At 37.0% G+C, this 21,705-nt stretch overlaps 1 protein-coding gene across 1 annotated transcript; it reads right to left on the minus strand.

The window, feature by feature from the left end:
* Window positions 1-2,309: 2,309 nt before the first annotated feature.
* On the minus strand, window positions 2,310-20,297 carry LOC131159166 (uncharacterized). Its single transcript, XM_058113868.1, has 2 exons — window positions 19,429-20,297; window positions 2,310-2,703 (listed from the first exon to the last, which is right to left on the minus strand). The coding sequence occupies exons 1-2, from the start codon at window positions 19,998-20,000 to the stop codon at window positions 2,694-2,696; spliced, it is 582 nt and encodes a 193-aa protein (XP_057969851.1). The 5' UTR covers window positions 20,001-20,297; the 3' UTR covers window positions 2,310-2,693.
* Window positions 20,298-21,705: the final 1,408 nt, after the last annotated feature.

Below are 21,705 nucleotides of genomic sequence, written 5' to 3' on the forward strand. Positions count from 1 at the left end.
CTATGCTTTCCTAATACATGCATTCTACCCAAATATGAGCCACATCTCCAACATTATGAGTAGCTCTAGTATCCACCATAGCATAGGTGCTCTTCCTGTTAATTCCCAAGTCCACAAACATCAACCCTTTCACATGTATAACTTTCAGATCTTTTGTCTACACCTCCAATGCATTTACTAGTCGCATTGCACCCATCCTCAAGGTATCCTCCTCTTCTTCATCATCCTCTAGTGCCCCCTTTGTGATGGAAGTTTGTAAGACATTAAGTGATGGCTTATGAAGGCATTCAACAACTTTATGAGGGCCTTAACATAAGAAGCTTGACATCTGACCCTTACCATTGGGTGTGTTGGATGCTCGAGACAATGAAGCTTCCTTTGAAGTTGATGCATTATTTCCGTCTCCCCTACTTTTAGGTTTTCCCTTCTTGAAAGACTTTTTGTTGTTTTCACCCAACCACTCTATTTGGATGAAGCAAAATTATCTCCAGCATAGTCAGCCTAGTGTTTTGCGATAGCTTGTGCTGGAGACAAGTATTGAACTTTTTGTTTGTGAAATTCTATTCTAGCCAATTATTAAAAAAAAAAATGTAAATGGATACTTAAGGAGGACTATTCCTTTAATTGAACTATGGAAGAAGGGTTAGGGGTGGAACTATATAAAGAAGTGTTCGGGAGCCTTTGATGACTTAAAAGATACTATGATGAGAGATCCGATACTTAATCTTCCAAACATTATGAAACCTTTTGAGGTACACAAAATGCGTCAAATTACACCCTTGGAGGAGTCTTGTTATAAAAGGGACATCTTGTTGTGAAAAAGAGTCGCAAGCTTAGTGAAGCAGAACGGAAGTACACAACTTAAAAGAAGGAGATGCTAGCAATGATCCATTGTCTCTATGTGTGGCAACATTACCTACTTAGGTCAAGGTTTGTGGTGAAAACGGATAACTCAAGTGTTAGCCACTTCTTTACATAGACAAAGTTATCACTCAAGCAGAGCTGATGGCAAGAATTCTTTGCAAAATTTGATTTCTCATTTGAGCACAAGGTGGGGCGGATAAACCAAGTTGTAGATGAGCTAAGTAGTAAAACCGAGATGGCGGCCTTACAAATGGTAGCACACTTGATAGTGAGTACATTTACTCTGACAATGTGGGGGCACGTTAAGGAGAATTTGACCAAAGATCCTAAGATCCTAGAACCTTATGAAGATGATGGAAGAGGGTAAAGCACATTAGTTCTGGATGGAAGGCAGATTGTTGATGACCCATGGTAGCAAGATCTTCATGCCACGAGTTGGAGATCTAAGGAAGACACTGTTGAGAAAGTGTCATGATACCATGTGAGTCAAACATCTAAGATGGTCGTGCACTTCGTAATTATTGAAACAGAGGTATTATTGGTCGCATATGCATAATGATGTGGTTGATTATACTCGAACTTGTCTCACCTGCCAACAAGATAAAGTGGAGCAAAAGAAAATTGTAAGGCTATAAGAGTCCAAACTATTAACAACCAGATCATGGGAGAGTGTCTCACTAGACTTCATCTCCAACTCGCCTAGAGTTGTAGATGTAGGGTCCATACTTGTCATCATAGACAGGTTTTCAGTGATCGAGACTCAAGATTCACTGGCAACTTTTAGACCGAACTTTTCAGAATTATGCATTTAGCCACCACATACAAACTTTTCAGAACATTTGGAAAACATAAATATGGGATCGAATTTCAAAAGAGAGTTGATTTTGAGACAACCCTCCTATAAAATTTATTTAAATTACCTTAACTCATTCAGTCTCCTCTCATATAATATTTCATTTTCCTTCAAGACACAAGCTTGCCTTCTATATCTAGAATGAGTATGGAGCTTGGAAACATGGCCGGACAGCCCCAAGTCAATTTGGAAATCAAAACTGCAGTGCCCACAAATTTTTCTGCAATAATATTTTGGCGTCTAGAACAAGCAACCAACACATGCATTATGTTTAACGTTTCATTTAAATTTATAGTAAATTTTAATAAAATTTAATATAAAATTACAATAAATTTATCTAAATCCACCCAAATCTATATTCAAGGTCCGAAATCCATAACCCCATATGCGATGACACTGTAATTTATCTAAAAGCCCATCCAAGAAGATGCACCTTGCATCTAAAGCTCAAATTTAAAAATTTTGTTTTATAAAAATATCTTCCATGGTAGAAAATATTACTTTCTTTTTCTTTTTTTCCACGAAAGGTGGTTTCCCTATTTTCCATTCAACCAAACCAAGCAAGAGCACCATCAGGAGGCGGCATAGAACATTTACGGTTCCAAAAAAGCGCACGACACTAAAAATACAAACCATCCAATATTCACAGGCAACTATCAAACCACCCGACACCAAAAGCATCTCAAACAAAATTTATACATGCAGATAACAGACTCATACAGTTACTCTGCTTATCAATTAAACCCAAATTAAACCTAGCAGTACACATCAGTCTCCCATCTTCAACAGTTGCAACTCGTATTTGAATTCAAATTTAAAACTATGAAAACACGCTGCCTGGATCTTTGGAACCATGCTGAGGGGAAGCACGCTAATCAATAAGCCATAAAATCAATCTCCAGATATTAAAAAGCCTTGGGAGCTGTGTGCGACCTCCATTCCTCAGATGAATATTTGCAAACTCTGGCCAAACCTCTCAACCTAACCTGTCAACGTTGATGAGGTAAAACATGGGGAGAAGAAAAACAATTAATAACTGCTTCAATCAAATATTGCATCCATGTTATCAGAATCAAGATAAAACATGGTGAACACCACTATACTTGCAAACTATGACTACTTAGACATGTAGTCATATACCCATACCCAAGTCCATGCGAATTAAGTGATTCAGAAATTATGCGCAAGCATGTGCACATCAATCAGAAAATATATGAAGGAGAGCTCAACTCAATTTGGACTTTAGTTTTTGTCCACTCAGACTGGTCTAATGCAATGTCTGGAACACAAGTATGAAACGGATCAGGATTGGGATGAAATAAAAAATTATTTGAAGAACATACAGAAATCGAGTGACCAATTCCATAGCTACATACCAAACAATGAGGCTAGACCTATCAACTGAAAATTACTATCAGTTGGAAAATTATAAAATGACTGGACAAAATAATTAACCTAGACCTATCAACTGAAAATATATCATCCTTTCACTAAGAGATATCCTCAATAGGCCTAGTAAACTAACCATAACTAGCAAGAAGATGATGTCTTAAAAGTGGATTCTTAGATTCCAAGCTGATTCTACACGGATTGTATGTAATTTGCCCAGCTTATGCGCTGCAGGACCTTTCTTTAAATGTATTGGGTTCTTGCTATAAATCTATCCAATCAAAAAGGCGTTTTGAAAACCAAACTGGACCAGCTGTTCAAGTCAGTTAAACAGGGACCAGGCTTCCCATCTGGTTCAGTTTTTATTGAATTTTAGACAAATTGAAAGACCAGTCAAAACTGGGAAAAAACTGGATAAACTGGAAGAACCCAGATAACCAGGGTCTTGAGAAACTATTTATTTTTCTAGAATTTTTGAAGAGCAAAAATTGCAGAGAGAGAGAGAGTGTAATAGCAATTGCCACAAATAATCCATCCATCTTCACCATGCTTGGTTGAAGGTTTCTAGCATCCCATGGCAGCTAGCTTTGCAAACTGCAATCTGCAAAGTCCGCGACTAAATTCTAATAGATGTGGAGAGAGAGAGAGAACATGCTGTGGCTTGAAAGAACAGAAAAATGAGGGGGAAGGAAATGGAATATCACTGATTCACTCAAGATATAATTAAAAATTAAATAAACAATATAATAAATATATATATTAATTTTATTATAATAGAGTTGCTGGGACTCGGGGGTTATTCATTGTCATTTTAAATTCAAGTAATTGAAGGTGCTTTGAGGAAATCCCAATTAACATAAAAATTAAATGAATAAACAATATAATAGAAACATATATTATAATAATAAAAGGAATGAATGGGAACTTTTAGTCAGCAGTGTAGAAGGTTTTCTGGGAGTTGAACTTGTTGTGCAAGGCAAAAAAATCATGGTTCTGACCATCAACCCACAGCACTAAGATGTAAAGGGGCTTAAAAACTATTATTATATACTGTACCAGTTGGACCACCTTAACCAAAACCAGTAGCCTATCTGGTTTGCATTCTGATCCAGGTTTAAAAACATTGTCAATAAGTAGTCAAAGAAACTACTCTCTAAGCTGGATGCAGAGGTTATATATACTTTTTGGGTTACAAAAGGGGTTGGATTCTTTAATGTAGTGCAAACACAAACCACCACGGCACCTGCCAGCTCCGACTTTCTTTTGTTGGTTTTGCACGGCCCAACACCACACCCTCTCTCCTGACCCCCCAAAGAAAATAAAGGGGGAAAAAAACACAAACAAAACATTTAAGAGATAGAAAACTCACCACTAGAGAATAGAAACCAGGCCTCTACTTGGCACCAGAAGATGTGCCGAGCATCAAAAGCATGAACCCAGCTCCAACTTCTCTCAACTCAAAAACCAAAGAGCGTAGGGTCATTTGGAGTTTTGAATTTTGATACAGTCCAAATCAAACTAATTTATAGCTCTAGGCAAGGACAGGAATGCTGACATGGTTCAGACCCCTTCAAACATCCAATTCTCATCACTTAATAAGGACAGGAATGCTGACATGAATACCACACGTTAACTAAAGGCATAGGGTATTTAAAGTGGGGAACAAGGCATGCAATTCTGCAAGCTTAATTCACAGATCCAAATATCGTTGGAACTGTCTTCAATCCTACTTCATGTAAAACAGAGGATCCAGTAATCCACTGAGGGTTCCAATGTGTGCCAACCCAAGTACAAAAAATCACAACAACAAAATATAAAACAGTTTGGTGATCTACAATGTCATCTCCTCCATAGAAAAACAAGTCATTATGACATCTATCTCTTCTATAGCAAAACAATAGGTATTTTAGCCATCTAACCATTGTGTAGTTTCAATTCCCTCCAAGGGCACTTCTATGCCTTCCCCTCAACACTGTCCAAAACATCATGCCAGGGAACTTTCTTCCTCTCTGTACAACCATCAACTCCCAATTCACACTGACAGATCCTTAAGGACAGAATCAGTGCCTCCCTAAGATAAACCAAATTCACAAGAACAACTTCCCATGACTGACTCAGCCTCTTTCTTGCACCGGCAGCACCTGTCAACCAAGATATTTCCCCTTCTTTGTAGATTATCAATAGCTAAAATTCACCCCCAAGCAGCTTTCTTGGAAAAAGAACACAATTTAATGGGGGGTTGCATATGTGGGGGGAGGGAGGGTTGCATACATACATACATACATACATACATATATATATATATATAATCTGAAAGAAATTTGAAAAAGCATTCCACTTTTCAATCCCAGCAATGCTGCTGAAAAGTTGTATTCCAACCAGACCACCTTCAGCAAGTGTAATGCAAAAAGTGGCCATACATCTTTATGTAGCCAGCTCAAAATATTGGGAGAGAACATTCTTCAGAGGCCTATCACAGCCCAAATTATCATGCTAAAAAGCTACCAACTCCCCATTTCCAATGACAGAATTCACATATTTCAGTAGATTATGCCACCTTTTTCAAATTCATTTCCACATCCGAACCCCATAAGCTTCTTTTCCTTTGTTGGTACTCCAGCCCACATTTGGGATCCAAAACTCTCCTCCACAGGTATCTTCTCCACCAAGAAAACACCAATTCCACTCCCCAAGAAGAGCTTTGTAAAAGAGAGAAGGTTGTTAATAGCCAAACCTCATTTTTCCATCGGTTGTTTGAGCACTTCCCTTTTAACCAAATAATACTTGAACTCCTCAACATTACTCAAAATGAAATTTTTTTTTTTTTCTTTTTGCAAATCTTCCAACGTCATAGCCACATAATGCATAATGGGAAAAGAGACAAAATAGATAGGAAGATTCGAAAGGATACTCGTAATAAGGGCAAGCTTTCCTCTGGAAAATAATTTACTCGTCCACCTGGCAAGCTTCCTCTCAAGCTTCTCCAAAATGAGCTTCCAAATAGTCTCCGTAAATTTAACTCCCAAGGCAAACCCAAAATGGTCAATGGAAGAGGTCACACCTTGCATCCTGAAGCCTCTGCCAAAAGTCCTCCATCAATCCCCTCCACCAGGGGGATAAGCTCATTTTTACAATGGTTGATCTTACAACCAGAAACCATTTTAAAAAATACAAGTAAACAACCACCACCAAGCCTTATTCCCCACTAGGCAGGGAAAACATACGACAACCTTAAATTTAAAAGTTGCACCATGTCAACCTCACAAAAAATAAGCCATCAAAAAATAGCCAATGGGACATCTCTGTCACTCGGGGGGGGGGGGGGGTGGGGTGGGCACCCAAAACTAGCCGAGAAACCTTGTAATAAACAAGTCCCCATCACCATCAAAAGCATTTTACTAAAATAATCTATAGCCAAAATGAAAGGCAAGGTGAAAGTTGCTCATCTAGTCTTAAGCCCCTTGAGCAAGAAAAAAATCTTGCAGGTCCCATTAATGCGAAATATGGAAACTTAGTTGAAATACACTTAATCCATTTGCACCATGAATTGCCAAAATCTATCTTCTTCATCACAATAAGAAGAAAAAAAAACTCCAACAAACATGATTGTATGCCTTCTCTGTGTAAAGTTTGCATATCTTTGATAGTAAAAGAAGAATTTCATTAATAGAATAAGAATACACAGCTAGGAGAATAAGAGATCTCCTTAACATGGTCTGGAAAATCGAGATAAAAAACACAGAATATAAAGTTGGCATATCACTGCCCTCCTCCCACTTTTTAACTGACTATCCACAACTTGACTGGCAATTAAGGTTGCAACCAAGATGTGCATCCTTTTGAAAAAAAGGCATTTTGAGAAGACCCCATGACTTTTTCAACTACTTCCTTTAATCTAGTGGTCAACACTTCCCCAAAACACCAATGAGTGGAAACTGGAAATCCTTTGCAGGATGAAATTTAAGCCATCAACAACCTCCCACAATGGCAAAGCTCTTCAAAACAATTTCATCAAACTCTTTTCACAACATCCCACTTCACTTGCCAAAACCTAGGCAAACATATTCAGTCCCAAAGTTTTGTTCCCATGACATTCCTAAAGAGCTGTCAGCTTTTAATAATAGTCATAAATAACATTCCTCATCTCTCCCATCTCTGCAACCACCACATCATGAATCTCCGTGTCATTGAAAAAATAATGCCTTCTATGAGCATTAATAAAGAAATCTCAAATTTTATTTCCATGATACCACTTAAAGCCTGATAAGACTTGAATTTTCCAAACTTACAGCTTTCTTTCACTCATAGGAGGGGTGGCAAATGGGCACATTGGGCACAAGTCAAACGAAGGTTGGACGTAAATGAGTTTTGACCTATAATTTAAACAAGTCAAACAGTTCAGATTGCTATCAGAATGGTAAAACCTACCAACCTGCTTGGCGTGTTTAGAAAGTTGTTTCTATTTTGCCTCACATCATAAGATGTTATCAGCCCTCCAAAACACTAATAGCTGAACAATCACTTCAATCAAACACAGTATTAAGCTTAGTGACGCACATGATCTTGCTCTCTTGAGTGCTAAACAATCAACATATTTGGAAATTTTCATTAATTTCATTTCCCTTCTGAGCTTTTCTCGACAGCCAATAGATCATAACTACATGAAAATGTGTATATAAAGACCTGCACCTGTCTTCTAGAGCCTGACAGAAAACTCTCTTCTAGAGATTACCACTGTGTGTGTACCCGCCTCGGTAGATAATGGAAAATTTGCAGACTGCACTCTCAAAGCAGGGCTTAGCATTTTCCACTCCATCAGATTTGCCATCTGCTCATCTTAAATGGTTGCCGATTGGAAACCTGTTGTAGCCCATACCAGTCCATACAAAGAGACAGATTAGTCTTCCCCAACCCTTATGTGCCCCATTTAAAAAAAATCACTCCCCTAATCCATAAATCTGCTTGAAGGGAGGTTATGTGGGTCTGCAAGTAACTAGTAAATATTTATAACTAGCAGGATGATGTCCTTCAAAAGCATCTCTTTTTCAGAAATATATATATATATATATATAGAGGAGATAATGGACAGTGAGAAACAAGAAGAAAAGAAGAAAGAAGAAGGGAGAAGAGAGAAACTGTTGCAGGGAAGAACAAGAAGTTAGAAACAGAATAGATAGATTAGCAGAAAGAGGAGAAGGAAGAAGAAGAAAGGTCGAGAAACAAGAAGATCAAGAAGAAAAGAGGGAGAGGCTGCACAAGAGAGGGAAACTAGCTTTGTCATGTAGGACAAGAAGCAAAACCTTGGGCAGACCCTAGCTAGAGAATACTCAAAAAGAACAAGATCAAGAATTGTTGCGTTTAGTTAGTAGTTTATTATGTATTTAGTCTAATTGAGCATAGTATTATGAGTATTTGGGGGCTTGTTTGTAATATTTGTCTATTCTAGGGATATGTTTGAGATGTAATACAGTTTTAGGGGTAATGTGTAATTTCACGTGTTTAGAGGCTTTCTTATAAATAGTGTGTAAAAGCCATGTATGCAGTTGTTGAATTTGAATTTGAGGAGTGAACGTGAGTTCCCCCTTGTATCTCCTCTCTCCTCCTTTCCCCCTCCTCTTCAATTTCTTCTAATCTCTCCCATGGATGCGGATCCTAGATGCTGCCCACGCATCATTTGGTATCAGGGCCCAACCACGATCTCATTCTTCCATTTCAATTCTCCCCATCTTTCCCGTTCACTCTTTTTCTCTTCCCCCCCCCCCCCCCACCCAAAAAACCCTTTCCTCTTCCTCTCTTCACCCTTCTTCCCACTGATCTGTAACTTCTTTCCCCTTGTCTGCTGCTTCTTCTCCTCCTCCTCCTCCTTCCCCTCCATCTCTCTCTCCCACAGGTTCTCTTGTTCCTTCTTCTTCTATTCTCAGTGCTGTCCTGCAGCATCTTCTTCATTCTCTTCCTTCTTACTTCTCCCTTCTCCTTGTCTTCTCCTCTCTCTATTTTCTCCAATCTGAAATTATGTGTTGTTTCATCTTTCATTCTCTCCATAAATCATTCTCCCTCTCTGTTAATCTCTCATCTCAACACCATCCACGAAATTAACTTCAATCATCCTCTCTAATATCAAATTTCAGTTTTTTTTTTTTTTTTAAATGCAGTTCTAACTTTTCAGAATTCCAGCCTATATTTTACAACTTCACCCACACCAGCAAAAGCAGAACCCCTCAAAACCCTAGCCCCCATAGTTTCTTTGCTGTCTGACCACCAGAGGATGTGCTGGCCAAAAAATTCCAGCCATTGGCTCCTATTGAATCCCTAGCTTCCTATTCTTTTCTTGTTATGCCACCACCACCACAATTGCATTCACCACCCTTGATATACCTTCACTTGGAGTTTCATCAACATCCTTGCCATTGGTGAGTCATGTGTCAGCAATTCATGTGTGGAATTTTCCCCCTGTTCTGCAACTTGCAAACTCACTAGAAATTGGTTCCAGCCTCGAGATTTGAGTTTTATCTGCGATATTTTGACCTGCAACGAAATATTTTGATTGCGGACCTTCTATGTTGCAAGCAAGCATAATAATTTTCTAAAATTAGAAATTGTCACTGCCAGCACTGGAAATCGGGTTTTCTTGCTGCATTCATGAATTCTCTGAGTGATGTTTCATTTCTACATGATACTCAAGAAAGGTGACACTAGAAAATTGAGAGTCAACTCTTGTTTTAAATAGATTGAGAATCATGGTCAAATTGTGTTGAGCGCTTTTGGTTATATATGGTTGCAGGATACATGTATAAATCCAGCAATATGGTGACACATTATTGGAAAAAGGAAACCAATTTATCATAACTTGGCACAATATCAAGCTTTTCCACACCTTTCTCAAGTGTGGAAAAAATGTTCGCAAATCATCATCAATGGACAATGCCCCATGAATATGGTTTCCACAAATGGATTGACTCGTATGCAACTTCATCCAGAACCTCACCCAGAGCCTTATGAGATGTCTTGGATTGACAATACTACCTAACATTTGATTCCTACAAAGGATGAATATCTTGCTAATGTTTAGTGTGATACAATACCCATAAAAATATTGGCCATGTACTCCTTGGTTAGATGATTTGGGTGTGAGTCAATGACTTGAGAACACACATGACTTCCACTATGATGGTAAGAAGTTCATTTTGAAGCTCCCTCTCCCAATCAACCAAGACAAAGAATCTGCCACAATTACTCAACTTGAAGACACTACAAGCAAGGAAATGCATTTGTTTGAAGGCATCCAAAGTCACTCAAACGTTCCCATTGTTGAGTTTGTCATCCCCGATATGTTCATTGATGCTAATTCTCAATTCAAGTCTACAGTGCTGCCAATGGAGCATGCTTACTTGTGTCACTCAAGCGTTGGCTTTCAAAAAGTCCAAGTTTGCTTCTTGCTTCTAATCCTCCAACATTTCAAAATTCAAGGCCAAATTTTTTCTAACTGGGGGAGAGTTGATGTGGGACAAGAAGCAAGACAATGGGAAGATACTTGTTGGACTTATGAAGAATTGGATCAAGAATTGTTGGGCTTAGTTAATAGTTTATTATATGTATAGTTTAGTTAGTATAGTATTATGTGTATGTGGGGGCTTATGTGTAATATTTATGTATTCTATAGGTATGTTTGTAATGCAAAGTAGTTTTAGGGTATATGTGTAGTTTAATGTGTTTAGAGGCTTTCTTATAAATAGCGTGTGAAAAACATGTTGTAGGCAATTGTTGAATTTGAATTTAGAAAGCGAACATGAGTTCCTGCTTGCATCTCCTCTCTCCTCCGTTCCCCTTCCTTCCTCTCTTCAATTTCTTCTAATCTATCCCATGGCTGCAGATCCTTGATACTGCCCCTGCATCATTCTGAAATCTGAATTCAAAATATGGTAACTAGCCAATACAATACACAGATTACTTATGCGCAAAACATTACAGCCAAAACAAATAGTTACAAAATAACCTCAAAGTACTTAGAATATACAAAATAATTTTAACTCAACCAAACTTCAAAAATAATCAGCTCCCAAGCTAAAATAAATACTGATATCTAAAGCTATAGCCACAACATAAGCATCTAAAGTTCTTGGTTGTCCTCCATCAAAATCCCCTTTTTAGAGAAAACTTGACCTTGAGCTTGAGCATGGTAAAACTCGGTTGGCTTGTTTGCAACCCTACTCATGAGATGTCCCAAGTAATCCCATTGGCTAAAAGTTAGAGGTAACTTTTAAAAAGAGAATCTTTGTCACAGGACAAGATGAAAATAGAAGGAAACCCTGTGCTAAGAGGAGAGGATGTACCAAAATATTCCAAAGGAAAACATTATCCCCATTCCCCATGTCAAATTTAATAAATGGGAAGAGGTCTTTCCACTACCAGCCTCTTGCAATAAATCATCAAACTCCTACACACCACAAGATTCTATAACTTCTTTAGAAGTCCATCCATTGCAATCAAAACCATATTTTGAAACAACGATCTGTCTCCAAGATCTTCCTCCATAGCCATTTCCTAAGGAGAGCTTTCCTGAAAGTAGAGAGGGAATTAAGCCCTAAGCCGCTCTTTGCAAATGTTTGCTTAACAGCCCCCCATTTGACAAGAGGGTATTTGAAATCCTCAGTCGTGTTTCCCCAAGGAATCCTTTCGAGTGTCCTAAAATCTTTTGATTACTGAATTCACCGACTTCATTCTAAAAGTTCATTTTGCAAATTTTCCAATAAACACAGAAAGTGTTTGTATCTAAAGTTGCCAGACAGCCCTACATGCATAAATCTCAATTGTGGGTGATCTTGTTAGAGCCTTGACTTCTATCTTATACCTGCACTTATAACTTATTTGTGGATGGTACCTTACAGAGCTAAGTGCTAGCAACAATAAATATAACATAATGAAGAATGTGGGAAGATGCATGATAAATATTCCCATTTATAAATGGTGTGAATTGTCAATTACCAATAAGTACAAGGTGCTGCATAAAAAAGTATTCATCATTGCCAATTATCATTAAGTAACAAGGTTCCTTGCAATTCTTCCAACCTTACAACTTTAATCCAGTAGAATGGGCACAATGCATTGTGGTACACAAACACAACAAATAATTTCTTGCAATGGAATTGTGTTGAGAAGAAACGAGAATTAACGAAAAATCGCGGAAGCACAACCGGAAGTTCTCTCTCCAAATTAACAAAATTAATTCTTATGATATGACAATAGCACAAAAATATATATTTTCAGCAGCACAAAATCAGCTAAAAAATAATCACAAATATCAATCACACAAGATACACAATTTTACGTGGAAAACCCTTTAAATCAAAGGATAAAAACCACGGGACTTAAGAATCCACTCAAAAACTTCACTATGATAAAAGTGTGGGTACAAGATCTCAATTTTCAACTATCACAATAACTACATAACTCTATTTTTAGCTAATAACAAGAGATCTTAAAAATCAAAGAGGAAAAGTTGAGAATTTCACCAAAAACGTGGTTACTATTCAAAACCTGATATTTGACACTACAATGCTTGAACGACCAATCCAACCATTCAAAATCAGCGTCTATGAGTCTTCTATCTACTAACAAAAAATCAGCTCGATCAAGCCACAGATGACCCTCCAATTGTCGGTTGATCAAAATTGTGCACTATTACAAAAACCCAGATTTTCTCAACATGGTTACGGTTCAAAAGCCGATATTTAATGCTACAGTGCTTGGATGACCAATTCGACCGTTCAAAATCCGCGTCTATGAGTTCTCTATCTCTTGACAAAAAATCAGCTTGATCAGACCACAAATGACCCTTTGATCGTCAGTTGATCAAAACTGCGCACTATTATAAAAACCCATATTTTCTCAACGTGGTTCTCCCTCTTTTTGCCGATTTTCTCAGCGTTATTCCCCTCTTTTTGCTGCACACTCTCTCTCACTTTTACGATGGAATTCTACACCGCCAACCCTAATTTCTTTTACTTAAATGAGGTGTAAAAAACCTCTAAAAAAACCCAACAAAGAAACCAAAGAAAATGAGCTAAAGGGTTGAATAGGTTTCTCTACATAGAAGGGATATCCAAACCCAACAAATCTCCCCCTCCCAACTATGTGAAGGTGCTTGCCATCCCGACGATCAAGCAACAAGTTTCAATAGTGGACAATACAACACATTTTTGCAATCTGAACTGTCAAGCCATAGCACCCCAGTGATCAAGTAACACGAAATAGATTTTCTGGATTCAATATCTCCAGCAATATCAGAATTTGTATAACCAACTAGAACACATTTCTCATTACCAAAACAAAGTTTCAAGTCGGAGGTACCCCAAAGATATCTCATAATCCACTTCACTACATTTCAATGCTCTCTACCTAGATTAGAAAGAAACCAACTGACTATACCAATAGAATAGGCTAAGTCAGGTCTTGTGCATACCATTGCATGCATCAAACTACCGTAGTCTGAAGCATAAGGAGCTTTCTGCATGTCTTCCTTCTCTTTTTCTATGGAAGGACTTTACTTGACACTCAGTCTAAAGTGTGTAGAAAGGGGAGTGCTCAACATTTTAGCTTTGTCCATATTGAACCTTTAAAGTACTTTTTCAATGTACTTCTCCTGTGATAACCATAACTTCTTGACCTTTCTATCACGTGTTATCCTTATACCAAGGATTTGCTTTGTTGGTCCCAAGTCCTTCATCGCAAAGGACTTACTCAATTCTTGCTTTAATATATCAATTCTAGAAGCATTACAACTAACAATAAACATATCATCAACATAGAACAATAAAATAACAAAATCACCATCAGAGAATTTCTGAACAAAAACACAATGATCAGAAGTAGTCTTCTTATAGCCATGCTCCCCCAAAACAGACTCAAACTTCTTATACCATTGTCTTGGAGCCTACGTCAATCCGTACAATCTCTTCTTCAATTTGCACACATAGTCCTTTTTCCTTGTGCACTAAAACCCTCTAGCTGCTCCAAGTAAATCTCTTCTTCCAAGTCACCATGAAGAAAAGCAGTATTCACATCCATTTGTTCAACCTCTAAATCATAGTAGGCTGCCAAATTCAATATAGCTCTAATAGAGGATAGTTTAACAACTAGCGAGAATATTTCCTCAAAATCAATCCCCTTTTTCTGACTAAAACCCTTAATGATTAATCTAGCTTTGTATCATGGACTTGAAGAAATCTCATCTTGCTTCAACCTATAAACCCACCGATTTTTCAAAGCTCTCTTACCCTTGGGCAGTTTCTCCAGCTCATATGTATGGTTGTCATGCAAAGATTTAAGTTCATCTTTCATAGCATCAGCCCACTGATCTTTGTAATCACTTTCCATAGCCTCTTCATTACACTCTAGTTCTCCTCCATCAGTTAAAAGTACATACTGGTCAAAGAGACTACCTCGTAGAAGGCTATCGGTCTCTAGTGGACCTCCGAAGTGGAGCTGCTTGGGGATTCATAGGTGGTTGGGGTTGATCATCCACATCATCATCCATGGGAGCATTAAGTTCACCTATACCCTGTTGGTCATCATCAACATCTTCTTGCATATCATTCTCAATTGGATTTGGCAAAGGGGCTAAAGAAATTGGATCCATACCGGCCAAGTTATCACTGCTCCATGGAACTGTCTTCTCTGCCTTATCAATGTCTTCAATGGTCTGATCCTCAATGAAAACTATATCTCTGCTTCTAACAAGCTTCTATTCAACTGGACCATAACCAAGAAAGACACACTGACGAGTCTTGGCATCTAACTTTGACCTCTCATCTTTTGGAACATGTACAAATGCCTTACAACCAAACACACGCAGGTGATCATAAGAGACGTCCTTGGCAGAAGAAACTTTATTTGGAACATCACTTTGCAAAGGAAAACTAGGAGACAGATTAATCACATGTGCCACTGTATATAAGTGTTAAAGCTTGATATACATTGTTGACCCACAACCTAATAACTTAAGCTTTTAGGTAAAGTGATAATCTAACATGGTATCAAAGCTGTTTAAGAAAATTGTGTTCCCTATCATGGGCGCTATTTATCGTGTGTTTATCTCTCCACGTGCAATCGGGCTGCGCGTGTAGGGGAGTGTTAAAGTTTGATATACATTGTTGGTCCACACCTAATAGCTTAAGCTTTTAGATAAAGTGGTAATCTAACAATAAGGCTTCGGCCCAAAATGATCTAGGCAACTTTGCATCTAAAAGCAAACATCTGACTCTCTCAATCAATGTCCTGTTCATTCTTTCAGCTAGACCATTCAATTGTGGTGTCCTAGGAGGTGTCTTCTGATGTCTAATTCGTTACAGTCAACAGTACTCATCAAATGGTCCACTATATTCACCGCCATTATCAAAACAAATGCACTTCAATTTCTTCCCTATTTGCCTCTCAACTAAGGCTTGAAACTATTTAAACGCATCAAGTACTTGGTCTTTTGTTTTCAAGGCATAGACCCAAAGTTTTAGTGAATGGTCATTAATAAAAGTCACAAAATAAAGTGCACCACTATGTGACTTTACCTTCAAAAGACCACAAACATCCGAATGTACCAACTCTAGAAAATTTAATTTTCTTGAAGGAGGGTGACTCTAGAATGAGACTCTTTTCTGTTTTCTAGCCAAGCATTAAGCACAGTTCTTCAGTGTAGCACTCTTCAAACCAAAAAGTTGATTTTTCCTCACTAAACAGTTAAGCCCCTTTTCACTCACGTGACTAAGCTGTTTAAACCATAACTCAGTTGAGTTTTCATTTTCTGTCACATTAACAATGCCACTAGAAATTGAAGCCTGCATCAAATACAGATTTGAACACTTCTTTCCTCGAACTATAACCAAGGAGCCTTTAGTCAATTTCCACTGACCCTCACTGAAGGTGCTACAAAATCCTTCATCATCGAGCCTTTCTGCTAAAATCAAATTCAAACAGATATTTGGTGCATGTCGGACATTTCTGAGCTTCAACTTTATTCCATTATTAGTCTCCAAACTGACATCTCCCCTGCCAACAACCTGGGACAAGCCATCATTACCCATCTGCAATACCCCAAAATTACCAGGCGTATAAGATGTGAAGAATTTCTTCCATGAAGTGACATGAAGTGAAGCACCATTATCTATCACCCAACTTGTCTCATCGCATGCTAGGTTGACCATATTCTCATCATAAACAACCACTTGATCATCAAAGGTAGAAGTAGCAACACGATCAGCACTTTCGAGATCTTTCTTCTCTTGTTTAACACTACCACCCTGGTTCTCTCTCCTCCATTTGTTATAGTATTTCTTAATATGACCCATCTTGCCACAATGATGACACACAAGATTTTTGTATCTTGATCTCGACTTACTTTGGCTTTTGTCTCTACTTTTTTTGCTCCTGTATTTACTTCTCCCCTTATTTTCAGTAACTAGAACCTCATACGGTGATGAAGAACCCTAAGATCTCCTTCTCACATCTTCATTCAACACACCAGTATTGGCAAATTCCATTGTCACAACACCATTGGGAGCAGAATTGATAAGTGAAACTTGAAATATTTCCCAAGAATCCGGTCGGGTAGCAACCAACCAAGGCCCTATAATTTTATTATCAAAATTAATGCCCATACCAAGTAACTGATTCATAACTCTTTGAAATTCATTCAGATGATCAGCCACAGATGTCCCTTCTTTATATTTCAATTGCATCATATTTTTAAGCAAAAATAACTTATTATTGCCAATCTTTGAAGAATATTAGTTTTCAAGCTTGTTCCACGAAGTACATGCATGTGTCTCTTGATCAATGAGATTGTAAACATTTGCCTTAACAAGCTGCCGAATAAAACCAAACACCTATCAATGCTCAAACTCCCATTCCTCATTAATCTTACATTCAGGTTTTTGAGTAGCAAAAACAGGAAGATGCAAAGCCTTTACAAATAGAATGTCTTTCATTTTATCCTACCACAATTGATAACTTTTTTCATTGAAAAGAATCATTCCACTTGTGCTAACATCCATAATTACACAAGAACATTGAACCTTGCTTTGATACCAAAGTGTTGGGAAGAGACGCGAGTTACCGAAAAATTGCGGAAGCACAACCGGAAGTTCTTTCTCTTCCAATTAACAAAATCAGTTCTTATGATATGACAATAGCACAAAAATATATATTTTCAGCAACACAAAATCAGCCAAAAAATAATCAAAAATATCAATCACACAAGACACACAATTTTATGTGAAAAACCCCTTTCAAATCAAAGGATAAAAATCACGGGACTTAAGAGTCCACTTAAAAACTTCACTATTATAAAAGTCAATTTCAACTATCACAATGAGTACGTAATGTTATTTTTAGCTAACAACAAGAGATCTTAAAAATCAAAGAGGCAAAGTTGACAATTTCACCAAAAAACGTGGTTACTATTCAAAACCCAATATCTGACGCTACAATGCTTGGACGACCAATCCGACCATTCAAAATCAACATTTATGAGTTCTCTATCTACTGACAAAAAATCAGCTTGATCAGACCACGGATGACCATCCAATCGTCGGTTGATCACAACTGCGCACTATTGCAAAAACTCATATTTTCTCAATGTGGCAATTGTTCAAAAGTCGATATCTAACGCTACAATGCTTGGATGACTAATCTAACCATTCAAAATCAGCGTCTATTAGTCCTCTATCTACTAACAAAAAATCAACTCGATTGGACCACGAATGACCCTCCAATCGTCGGTTGATCAAAACTACACACTATTACAAAAACTCATATTTTCTCAATGTGGTTCTCCCTCTTTTTCTCGCACACACTGTCTTACTTTTATGATGGAATTCTACAATGTCAACCCTAATTTCCTTTACTTAAATGAGGTGTAAAATGACTTTTAAAAAGCCCAACAAAGAGCCCAAAGAAAATGGACTAACGGGGTGAATGGGTTTCTCCACATAGAGGAATACCCAAACCCAACAAATTGAAGAAGATTTAGAGTAGCGACCACCTATCTTTACATTGTTGATTCAGGACAAAGATGATAGGAGAGTGTTTGATGTTTAGAGTACATATAGCCATATGGCTCATGCTGAAAGTTTAAGCAAATGACATCATGCCGTTTCTTGAAAATTATATATTTAACTGAAGTGAAAAGTCCTAATAGATGATGATGGTGTGTACTTGGGTTGTTTTAGGAAGTTAGAAGAGTAGATAGGTATTTAACGTGCTCCTAGAAAGTGACAAACATGAAGGGGTACATAAGTATGTTGTCAATCTAGAGCACCAGCACACCAAGAAATACTTAAATTAAACAGTCAAATAGCAAAAAAAAAAAAAAATAGCATTAACACTAAGCTTGTGCCGTATTATCCCTCATGCTATTCCTATCAACTAAAATTCAATATGATGAATATGCCCTTACTTTCAGTAATACGTTCAGCAACATCACACCCACTGTACACATTTATGGATAAATCCTCTATAATCAGTTCAGCAACATCACATATACTGAACACATTTGTGGATAAATCCTCTAATATGGAGGTATGATTTAACCATAAGTGTAAATGAATATTACAAGTCTTCTTAGCAGTATCTTGAAAAAGCCATTATAAAAATTACAAGACAAAATCACAACCATCACCACAAAACATCAACGACACTTTCTGCAATTAATATACCACAACTATCCACCCAAAAGTTCACAACCATCCCCCAACAACCCCAGCCACACTCCTAAAAAAACAAAAAAGAAGGTTACGTTATCATTATCACCAGAAATTAACAATGTTGCACCCATCGATTTAAATTTCTTCCCATGCTAATACAACAACCATCATCCATGAATCCAGTCACACAAACAAACCATAAGTCATAAAGATGTTGCACGTGCTAAAAAAAGAGGGGAGCATATGCCTCCAAATTTAATAGATCCCATGTATAAATTATAAAAAAAAAATTTTGAAACGCGGGCAGCATTATCAAAGCGCATGAATGTAAAACTAAGCAGTTGAGAAATAACGTAACATTAGCAACTGCCACACAGACAATGAAACGCAAGCATACACAGCAGAAGCACCCATATATAACCAACCCTGGAAACACATTTTAAATCATATCATCACAGCAAGTCATTAGAAAACAGCTTCAACAACCAAACAACAACAAATATGATGAGTGCGACAACGACAAGAAGAGTAAATGATAATAATAATAATAATAAGTGTTAATGAATAATTTTAAGTGCTAAGAAACAAATAACAAGTGTAAATATTAATGAAATGGGTTTATCATATAACCTTGGCGAACCAGTCTGCACATTCCGATGAAGAATCCGACCACCAGCCGAATCTACCGTTTCAATCAACTCCTTTAATCCCATGTTACTCACTTTCTCCTCCTTTTCCTCCTTCTCGACACCACTTCCACCAGGCTTAACCTTCAGCCTCTCAAAGTAATTCCCATAAATATACTCGGGCGAATACCCATTCTCTTCATCAAACAACATTATATGCCCATGCCACTCCCAAACCCGGTAATCTGAGCCGGTTTCCTCATGAAACCCGACGCAAATGTGGTGCTCGCCAATCGAAACCGCCTGACCCGTGTTGGGTTTAAGGGTATCGGTCTTTCCGCTAAGGATGACTCGGATAATCTCTTTCTCGAGCTTAGATTCTTCTTTGGCGAGCTGGGTTTTGCTGTCGTCGTCATCGTCGTCGTCGTCGTCGGTGATAGCAGTCGAGTCGAAGAGGAGTTCTTCCAGTGACTGGGAGAGAAAAGGGCTTGGTGGAGGGCGGATTTGGAGCCTGCCCATGAGGGTTTGGAGGAGGAGGTTGTCCAAATTGGCGGAATTATTGTTGTATGAACTCATGCTTTACGATTTGGATTGAAAGTTTTGAAAGCTGTGAGGAATTGGGTTTTGCTAATCTGAGGGCGATTGCGAAGTGTTCCTGCTCCAGATGATTTTCCTGCGTCGAACTCGAACGCTTTGGCCTTTGGGTGGATAGGAACTGCGGATAGGTGAAAAATGGGGCAAGGGTTTAGGCTGGGTTTTGTGGCAGATTTCAGTGATTGAATTGAGACACGTGCGCATAACCGGAAAAATGGATTTTTTTTTTCCTTTTTTTTTTGGGATCTTTGTGAGTCTTGACTAGCAAAAGGTGAAGAATGGGATGAATAATGCATTGATTTTTCTTTTTTGTGTTTCAAATTTTATTTTTATTCTATTATTATTAGAATATGCTTTTTTAGGCCCTCTTGTAAAATTAGTACCCATACCCATTAACCCACCCATACCCATGATAAATAAAAGGGTACACCCATATAATTTTATGGGTCATAAATGGGTGACCCATTTTAATCAATTTATTAAATGGGTTTACCCGCTTAACCCATCAACCCATTTAAATTTCTAACTTTAATTAATTTATTTAATTTATCACATTTAAAAATATACTATAAGTAAATAACTAATATTTTAATCAGAATTTCTAACGTAATCTAATTATGTATCATTCAATTTAAATATTTATATAACAATGTACATAATTTGACTTGATTTTCAAACTAATTAATATTCATGTATGTTCGTAGTTGTATAATTGGTTCGGGCTATACATGTCCATAATTATGTTGGTATGTGATTATAGTATCGTTTATATATACTAATTAATTGTAATCAACAACAATAACAAAACCAAGCCTTAATCCCACTAAGTGGGGTCGGCTATATGAATCATTTTCTGTCAATTTATGCGAATACTAATTAATTGTAATCAAATTACATAATTATGTAATTGGTTCAATTTAGATATGTCCACAATTTTTCAATATGTAATTATATTAATTGATGACTATACTTATCATTTAAAATTAAATTTCATAATTATTTAATTAATACTGCAATTCAAAAATGTATAATTTTGAACAATTATAAATGTATACAATTGGTTTGGTTCATATGCATGCATGTCCAGCTCAATTTCAATACGTTCAAAATTTTGTAGTTATGTAATTAAACAACAAAATTTAGTACATTGTTAATACTATAACTTGAAAATGTATGAAAATAAGTTTATTATCATGTACAATTTCATTTGAAAATGCGCAAAAATGTATGTAGGTAATTGATTTGATTTTGTTTTTCAAACCAATTAATATGCATGGGTGTACCTAATTATGTAATTTGATATCTCTATGATTATATAAATACGTAATTATAGTATTAGTTATACATATCATATGAAATTAAAATTCATAACTGTGTAATGAATTCTATAATACATAATTTTGTAATATTTTTATAGTTTGGTTCGAATATATACATAAATAGTTTATTTTACTTATGAGTGTACGCAATTATGCAATTATGAGAATACACAATCAATTTGATTTATTTATGCAAACCAATTAATATGTATGCATGCACGTACATGATTACATAATTAGTTGATTAAGATATATCCGTAATTTACAGTTACGTACGTAATCATTATTATTGGTTACAATTACCTCTTAAAATTAAACTATATGATTGATTACAAAATCAATATTATAATTCAAAAATTTATATACAT

Source organism: Malania oleifera, chromosome 7, assembly GCF_029873635.1.
Source record: "Malania oleifera isolate guangnan ecotype guangnan chromosome 7, ASM2987363v1, whole genome shotgun sequence".
NCBI lineage: Eukaryota > Viridiplantae > Streptophyta > Magnoliopsida > Santalales > Ximeniaceae > Malania > Malania oleifera.

Excerpts from the sequence above, each read along its gene's own strand:
- LOC131159166 (XM_058113868.1), bottom strand. The coding sequence starts at position 20,000 with ATGAGTTCATACAACAATAATTCCGCCAATTTGGACAACCTCCTCCTC.